Source organism: Vanellus vanellus, assembly GCF_965231255.1.
Source record: "Vanellus vanellus genome assembly, chromosome: Z".
Lineage (NCBI taxonomy): Eukaryota > Metazoa > Chordata > Aves > Charadriiformes > Charadriidae > Vanellus > Vanellus vanellus.
In genome coordinates this window covers 47125738-47134789 of record NC_138908.1, presented here as the reverse complement: position 1 = coordinate 47134789, position 9052 = coordinate 47125738, and the positions used below count along the sequence as shown (strand labels likewise).

General features: G+C 40.8%; 1 protein-coding gene across 2 annotated transcripts; it reads right to left on the bottom strand.

Moving 5' to 3' along the window:
• Nucleotides 1-221: 221 nt before the first annotated feature.
• Nucleotides 222-7501, bottom strand: RFK (riboflavin kinase). 2 transcript variants are annotated; one of them, XM_082498127.1, is made up of 4 exons: nucleotides 7144-7501; nucleotides 5306-5457; nucleotides 3852-3954; nucleotides 222-3283 (listed from the first exon to the last, which is right to left on the bottom strand). In XM_082498127.1, the coding sequence occupies exons 1-4, from the start codon at nucleotides 7223-7225 to the stop codon at nucleotides 3153-3155; spliced, it is 468 nt and encodes a 155-aa protein (XP_082354253.1). In that variant the 5' UTR covers nucleotides 7226-7501; the 3' UTR covers nucleotides 222-3152. The 2 variants fall into 2 exon arrangements, with proteins under 2 accessions (XP_082354253.1, XP_082354252.1); XM_082498126.1 differs by lacking the exon at nucleotides 7144-7501 and adding an exon at nucleotides 6427-6616.
• Between the last annotated feature and the right edge of the window lie 1551 nt (nucleotides 7502-9052).

The window sequence follows — 9052 nt, the reverse complement described above, 5'->3', positions numbered from 1 at the left end:
CGCAGAAGCCACCCCTGTACCCCACTACCAAAACCTTGCCATGCAAACCCAACACAAGCACAATAGTCCCCAGAGTGGGGCCAGTTTTCAGACACACACATCCCACTACTCTTTTCTGTCAGTCTAGCTTTTTAGGCAGTCACCCCCACAAAGCTTTGTGTAAGACTGTGACAACTAACTTTGCTAGCCGTGGCAGGAAAGGAAACCTGTGACAAGGAGGATAACTTTGTCAATTACAGTTCCTTTATTAATGGTACAGTGCAGCAACATCAACTGAAATAAATAGTTATTTGTACATAATACAAAAATATAACCCATCATAAAGTTTATACTGTGCTAGGAATTATGTCTTGAGCTTCACCATTTGATATATAACATTTTCTCTTAAATAATATGGATGGGTACACTCAGCCAAATGAATGTATTAACATTTTCTTTAATTTGAAGACAAACACACGAAGAGCAGTTCACTACTTCAGTGTATCCATACATCACATCTCAGCTAAGATTTGAGAGCAAACTAACAGTTTTTCAAGTCTTCCCTTTGCCACTGCTCTCTATTGATAGCACAGTGGTTCTATAACCAAATGCTGAATGGAATTTTTGATAGTAGCATTTATTAACAGATACAGAAAAGTATTAATCAGACAACCAGCTTAAGGCACCATGGTTTCCACAACACACACATGAAATTATTGGCAAAAAACAATTTTAAGGAAGGCTATGAGTGTTTAGCTACAGTACTATGATGAACAACAATCTATTATTTAAATATATTCTTGACGATATATTCGGTTGACTAGTGTGGCTTTTGTTTATTCTTTAAAAAAAGATTATTTAATATTTCAACATTACTACAATCTCAAGAATGCCTCAAATCCTTGCCAAAAAAAATTTCTCCCTTCTTCCCTATGGTTTAAAATGGAAAAAAAAAAAATCCAACTGTCACTCTTGCAAGATAGTTCTTTTACAGTCTTTTTAGAAATACAGTATCCAACACATTGTATAGTAAAAGTCCACTAAATTATTTTGTTCTCCATATATATCTTACTGCTGATAACTGCCCCCCCCCTTCTGTATTCCATCTGTCTCTGCTATCAACAGCACTGGCTAACAATTCATTTAAATGAAATGTAATTTCTCCTGAAGTCCTACAGAACAAACACGAGTTATTGATTTGCTCAAGACCTCTTCCCTAATAGTATCCCCTGATATTGCCTGAAAAGTAAAACATACAAAGTGGAACTAACGTCCTGACAGCACCTGCAACAAAGACCCAAATGGCTACCTTGTCAAAACTCTCTTAAAACCTAGAGTGAAAAGTAGGATTTGAATAGGATAGGCAAGGACTAAATTCATAAGATTGCACTACAGAAATTGTGCGTTCCAAATTGTACATGGTAGTTCAGACACAGCACTATGTATGAGACATATCCACAGAACCATTTTGAATTTCAGAAAATGTTCCAGCCATATCACAAGCCAGTGTCAAAAGATTACAAACACAACAAAGTCACTGCATCTTACCTAGTTCCACTCACTGAGTAGGGGATAGAAACATTTATCAGAGGAAAAAAAAAAAAAAGTAGATTTGGAATCACACATTACATACTTTAAGAAGTATTTTCCAAATTACTACCATAGAACCATAGAATTGTCTAGGTTGGAAGGGACTTTTAAAATCAAGTCCAACCATCAACCTAACACTGCCAAAACCACCACTAAACCATGTCCTTAAGCCCCACATCCACCCATCTTTTAAACACCTCCAGAGATGGCAACTCCACCGCTTCCCTAGGCAGCCTATTCCAATGCTTAACAATGCTTTCTGTGAAGAACTTTTTCTTAATATCCAATCTAAACCCACCCTGGTGTAACTTGAGGCTGTTTCCTCTTGTCCTATCAATTCTTATGAGCGAGAAGAGGTCGACCCCCACCTCTTTACAACCTCCTTTCAGGAGCGATAAGGTCTCCCCTGACAATACCCCCTCCATTTACCTATCCCTACATTTCAGAGTAGGACCAGCTGCAATTACTTGTAATAAATAACCAATACCCAGTGTAGTGTTGATACAGTATCCCCTGAATCCCCAAAAGCTTTCATTTGTGTATTGATCTACTTGGTTAGCCAAAACCTTGACTCTTAGCTGCACTTGGTGCAGAGAGTTGATGAGATTTTTTGGTGCCTTACAATAATGTCAATGATTATTGACGTGAAGTCAGCCATTTTATTGCCAGCATAGTGAATAATCCCAAGGTTTTCCCCATTTTCCTATGACAAATGCCAGCAGCACATAAAATGCAAAGTTGCCTTTCATTACATCTTTTGCCTTAAGGCCCGATGAGCAGCAGTCTTATACTGTTTCTGCATCTTATGTGTCTAAACCTTCAAAGTTTATCAACTTTCACATTGTCATTCCGTTCCTGAATTTCAGTGAAACACTTCCTCAGAAGTAAACTGCATAGGCTGTGCATTGTCATATGTAGAGTCAACTATGAAGAAGTGTATCTCAAATTCCAGTAACTCAACAAGAAACAGTGATTTTCTCCATTTCAAATACACTTTAAAATAAATAATTTCAATTAAAATAACATCTTGAATCACAACAGCTATATAGCATATAAAAGCTAAGAACTATAGAGAATTAGTCTTGCTATTGTTATCTAATCATTGGCTTCCTGCACCAGAGGAAACTTCTGACTCAACCAATACCAAAGTTTTCTGAACTACTAGCTAAAATCCAGATGTAAGAATGACATAAAACTGGGAAAAGAGGACAGAATAACATTCTGTATGTTAAAAACAGACATTCTTCACTTAAGTGAACTATGCATAACTTAAAGTCAGAAGAGGTCACAATGAACTTTGGTCATGTTCTGCATGTGCTCAGTTCTCTGAACAACTGTTAACTTTAGGATACAAGATTTATCTGTAAGGACTGAAAACAGCCTTCTGCTCCTTTTGCATGACTGGGTTAATGATGATTAACACAAGGAAACTGAAATTATCTTGTATGGTTAGTTTCAACCTCAGTCACCTAAATAGACATATGACAGCAAAGTACCTATAAAAGCAGTGCAAATATAAAAAGCTTCATGACAGGGGAAGGAAGAAAAAAAAAGAAAGAAAAAAAAAAGCAGCACAGGTTTGCTCAATCATGGTTCACTATTTTGCCTTCTCGCAGATGAAAGAAGTTGTCTTCTTTGAGTTTAAGATGTTCTGGTAAATCTAGCTGCCTTTTTGCTTCTTCAATGTCTTCCTGAATTGCTGAAATGAGCGCCTCTGAAAGTGGTAAGAATAGGGATGTTTAAAAGTTGGTTTGAATTCTGAACACACAATAGCACATGAAAATAACATGTTCCACAGAGTACAAGATAACTATCACAGAATTAGAATACAATTATTACTATGAGGTTTGAAAGGCAAAATTATTGGGTTTTAAAATGCCTTTAAAGAATAAAAAAATGCCAGAGTTGCATTTTTCATCATTATAAGCACTACCCTCTCCTTGTTCTAAAAGACATTTTAGTAAAAGAACAGTTTCATGAACTGTTTCCATTTTAACACAGCTGCATCTTAAAAAGAAATTAACAGACTAGATTGATGCTTTTATGACAAGCCCATGATTTTAAAATTACTCCTCAGACAAGTGACACAAAGTTTTTTAGTGTGATACATTGGAAGATGTAGGGGGTTTTGTTTTTTTATAATTAAACAGACTTGTACATTTAGCTTATAATAACATTTTACTGACATTCTAAAGGTTAACAGATAAAATATCTCATTATGGAAAGAGAGACAGTGAAGACACAGTACTTTTCATGAATAAGACAAGACATGCAATACTGACCTAAGGAATCAAAGTTTTTTTCTGGTCGAATATATCCAATTATGACTATACTAAGAATTTCTCCGTAAAAGTCTTCTTTGAAAGTGTGTATAATGTGTGTTTCCTAAAAGAAGAGAAATAAGTTGGCATTTATGATGAACTTTTAGTTTATTTCCCTCACCGTAAGGATGTACAGCTAATACCCTTATTTCAAATTCTCGCCAACACATACCAATAAAAGGGACATTTAGTTTAGTAGGTATAATGTAAGATTAAAAGACTAGGGCTTTTGCTTACATAAGGAAGCAGAATTGTACTTTGCATGGAATTTGAAAAAAAAAAAAACCAACAACCAACCTCCCTTAAGAGTATTCTGATAGCAAAAAAAACAAACCCAAAACCCACAAAAAGAAAGCCATTACTCAGGAGAAATGCTTCACCACTTCTTAGAGGTAAGATTTCCAAGGCAGCAAATTACAAACAAAAGTTAATGTTTCATAGTTAAGTTGATGTATCAAAATAACTATGAAGATTTGGACTAAAAAAGTTAGCTTAAGGAGAGCTTTTACAACCAGCTCTCATGGGAACCGAATGATAAAATTCAAGAAGGAGTGAAGGCTGAGACAGGGTTCCATCTTACACTGACAACCATTTCATGCACATCTACCCCTCTAAAATAGGCCCAGCCACAGCATATAGCAGCAGAGACACCAGATTTGACTACTCGCTCAGAAAAGTTATCTGCAAAAATTTTTAAAAGTATACAAGCACATTACCTGAGTCTTCTCTACGCTTAGAGCCTTAGAAGCAGAGATTCATGCCCAAATAAAAGTGTTCTAAACAATTAAAACAGAGCTCTGCAAGGCTCAGGAAAAAGACCAGCACCTGACAGCCATAAAAAACACAGATGTCACAGCTCAGGATTTTAACTCAACTCCTCCATCCTATTATTATGCACATTCAAATATTTATTCTGTGTATCAAGCCACATATATGGATTCCATTATTTAAGAGAAGAATAGAAAATCATTACTAATAAAGATGCCCAAACATCTCTTATTGGAAATGTAGATAGATTGCAGAGAACAAGGGATTAATATGTTCCAGCTTATATTTTACTGGCTCTCATAACCAGTAAATTCAATGCATCTATCAAGGTTATGTTTAGTTAGCTATCAGCACTATAACCAACCACCATTTCAGAAATACTGTTAATTTTTTTTTTTGGCAGTATTTAAGTAAGGATGGATTAGGAAAAATAAAATAAACTTTAGCCATCCAGAGCTGCATACCCTCTGACTACTGAGAGTATTTCCTTTTCAGAATACAAACATATGATATAGATACCGAATACATTTCCAAGAGCAAACAGAATTTCTAGATCTCATTTATGGATCAAATTCTGCTTCTCTTATTGAAATTCAACACTGGCTCAGCGATTATAACAAAAATCCCACACAAAGCAAAATTCTTACCACTGATTTCTTAATATTCTTATAGAAAGGATTCCATCCTATGCTCAAAACCATTTTATGCACATCTCCATTTCCAACACAGGCCCATCCATAGTATATACCAGTAGAGATATCAGATGGAAAGCTTTCAACTACTTGCTCAGAAAAGTTAGCTGCAAAAATTTTAGAAAGTGTAAAGTGTGAGTGACTTTGTATAAGTCAAGGACATAACAGAATGCTCAAACACTTAAAACTCTGCCTACATGCTATTTACAAACAACACTGATGATGATGAGAATGATACAACATGCCATTTGGCAAAGTATAAAATACAAAACAGCTTCATAAAGTTCAGTCCCTGTGGTAATACCAGAGTTGTCACATCTCTTACGCATACTATGTTTTATAATTATACACATTCTCCTCTGCAGTAATAATTAATAAACATGTAGTCAGAACACATTTCACTCTTAGGATAACTATCACAGCTTAAATACGGTGAAAGATGAGGAAAAAAAAAAACAACAATATTATTCTGCACTATAAAATAGCATCTCAGAACTATTTACTTCTTAAGAAAATAATTACTTATGAAATAACATCTTTAGAAAGAAATGAAATTATGATATAGTTGCCTGTTGATTTTGTACAGATTGTCTTTCACAGGCATCTGTGGATTTCTGGGATTTTCTTCGAAAACTACATATCTACAGTAAAATAAATTCCCTCCTGACTGAATCTAACCTTCTTTCAAAATTACTATCTTACTCTTACTTCCCACATGAGTAGGTCTCTTCATGCAAGACATCAAGCTGACTGGAAAAAATTTATAATTACTGAATTTTTACCAAAGCTCACAAGCAGTAAAAACTTCCCTCCCCTGTTCCCTGATACTAATGCATCATTCATACACAATCAAGACAAAAATGCAAAATTATTAACAGATATTGTTAGAAATCCAGCACTTCAAGACTGTTCTTATAAAGCTTCCTTGTCTGCTCAGAGTGGTGCAACGTGACTGGTGATTTCAGTGTCTGTTTAAGATAGTCCAAAACTCACTTGAGTTACACATCTGTGTTTAGACAACTGAAACAGAGATAAGCAATAGGAAAATGTATTTTTTTTTTGTAAGCCAAGCCCACCTGCTCTGTTTTTGAACCTTTGCATTATTCCCATTGAACTTCCTTCCTCACAGCTACTCCCAATGCCTACTCCCTTTCTTGTTCTCATCTGAGGTTTATGCGAACGGATGTTTCCCAGGCTGCCACACCACAATGCCGTACATGTGATCACTTATCTACTTCCTGTACATACTCGCGACGACCATTACGTGATTAAACGAACAACAAAAAAAACCAAGACTGAAAGAAACCGCTTAACAGAATGGGGGAAAATAACATAAAACAAGATACAAGGCTCTAAGCAATGTAGGGGAAAAAACAAAGTCAGAAAAAAGGTAAGACGGAACAAGCCAAGGCTATTCACAGAAAGAGCAAGTCATGCCAGTAGCGCAGCTGTGCGGGGCAGCCAGGCGTCTTCCCAGTTCAAAGAGGCTCGGTCACCGGCAACCGAGCTCCCGCCCCCCTCGCCGGCAGCAGGGCCGGGCGGCCCTGTCTCCGCGGGGGCACGGCACCTCTCCGCTCAGCCGGCACGGCCGCTACGGGCCACTGGAAGCCGCCGGGCCCGGGCTCTCACCGGCGGGAGGCGGGGGGGAAACTCCAGCCACCCCATGACAGGGACGCGGTGCGGACCACCGACCCCGCGCGGCGTGGCAAAGGCCGGGCTGCGGCCAACACCTCGCCGGTGGCCTTCAGGGGAGGCGTCACCCTCACCCCCCTTCCGCCGAGTACCCCGCTCACCGGTGGGGATGCCCAGCTCCTTGGAGCCCCTGCCGAAGCCCTTCACCACCTCCCCGCGGCAGAAGTAGGGCAGGTGCCTCATGGCGGCCGGCGGGTGACAGCGGCCGTTGGGGCGGGCACCCGACGCCGGCGAGAGCTGCCCGCAGCTCCCAGCCCGACGCTCCACGGAACCTCTTCCGTCCGCGCGCGAGGCTTCTTATGTCCTGTGCTTCCGACCCTACCATAAAGAGGGGAGGATCCTGGCGGACCGTTCCATTTTTCAATTCATGCAACTCTCCGACAAGCGCCTAACTCCCCTCAAGAATGGACCTGCCCACACCCATAGCGGGAGGGGCTTCGCGCATGTTCAGTCTGCCGCCCTCGCTTTCTCCCTGAGGCCCTGCTGCTGCCCCTCGCTGGCAGTGCGGTCCTAGCCGCGCCCGGTCTTGCCAGGCTCTCGGACCGCCCGGAGGGAGGGTTGCTGCCCGCCTGCAGGCTGTGGGGAGGCGAGGCGAGGCGGGGCGGGGCGGGGCGGGGCGGGGGTGTCGCTCAGGTCCCGCTGCGCGGGGCGAGCCGCCCGCGGAGGCCCCGCTGAGGAAAGCCTGCGCGGCGTGAAGCGGCTCGCTCGTGTTGGGAGCTCCAGCAAAGGGTGTCGCCGGGGGGAGTCGGGGCGAGCCGCTGTGGAGCTCACGGGGGGTGCCCATTCTCCCTTCCCTGCCGGCGGCAGACTCGGTTAGGCGCCGCTCTCGGGAGCGGCTGGCTCTGGCCGGTGCGGGAGCTTTCACGCACTGCAAACTAAACAGCAACAGCTGTGGGCGTTCAGCAGCAGCGCCTCGGGGCGACCGGCGGTCGGCACAGCTTGGCCCTCTTACGTGAGAAGCGACGCTCTGCGCCCGTGCGTAGAAACAATAGCTGTTTCATCGTGGGTAACCCTGGTTTTACCTTTTCTCGCAGAAGAGGGCAAATGCTGCAGAGCACAGCAGATACCGGGCAAACCTCTGAGAACAAATCTTTTGGTTACATGATAGCAACAAGCTGTAGTTGTTTACTTAAAAACAAACAAACAAACAAAAAACAAAACCCCAACATTTTTACTCCCTTCTAATTTGCCATCATGCCCGTGTCTCATTTTCTTTCATTACCCCTGGTAGGGCAGGGATTTCCTTTGGAAAAAAAAGCATCAAGACAGAAATGCTCATCCTGTGTTCACTCTATATACTTAAAGGAAAGTGAAGGGCAACTCAGCATTTCCCTTCCTTCACTTCCTGTTTCCAGCTGTGTTGGTAGTTCTCTTTAATGTCTTTAGGTGATTAACACTCTTTTCTCAGGCCCTGATCCAGCTCAAATAAATTGAGTTTGCATGAGTTTAAAATAGTATTATTAAGCGTGAAATAATGTCCGTAATCTGTCTGAAGTACGGAGCAGACAGCCTGCCAGCAGATTGTCTGTATCAATGGTATATATATGCCATTTGAGTTCTGGGGGCTCACTCAGCACTGCTATGCTGCACATATTTGTGTATATACACACATCTATATCTAGAAGCTATGGGCACAAGCTATTTTATATAAGAAGGCTGAAATTATTTAATTATTTTTTAAAGTGATTCTGCCTAACTTACCCTCTTCTTTTTTCTCTTATCCCAATTCCCCACTGTTCTTTTCATGCTGATGTTTAAATTCATTACTTCAGTTTGAGTAGCTTTGACTGACTTACAGAATCCTTATATACGTAGTTGAGCAACACAGTGGTGGTAATATATATGTAAGAAGGAAAAGTGGAAGAAAAAGATGTCCTAAGTATGCTACTGCTGTGCGTATTCTGTTCTGCTGTCTCTGAGCGTATAGAGAATAATGTTACAAAAAGTGTTTTCAGTGATACTTCATAATGGAAGTGACTTGGATTTTAAGTCCAAATCCCGAAGTTGTTA

Bases quoted from the DNA above. Each gene is read 5' to 3' on its own strand.
- RFK (XM_082498126.1), bottom strand. From the start codon at position 6,514: ATGAGAACAAGAAAGGGAGTAGGCATTGGGAGTAGCTGTGAGGAAGGA. The intron at 5,458-6,426 runs GTGGGCTTGGCT...AAATTTTTGCAG, and splicing joins AAGGTTCAAAAACAGAGCAG to CTAACTTTTCTGAGCAAGTA. The intron at 3,284-3,851 runs GTCAGTATTGCA...TACCACTTTCAG, and splicing joins AAAAAACTTTGATTCCTTAG to AGGCGCTCATTTCAGCAATT.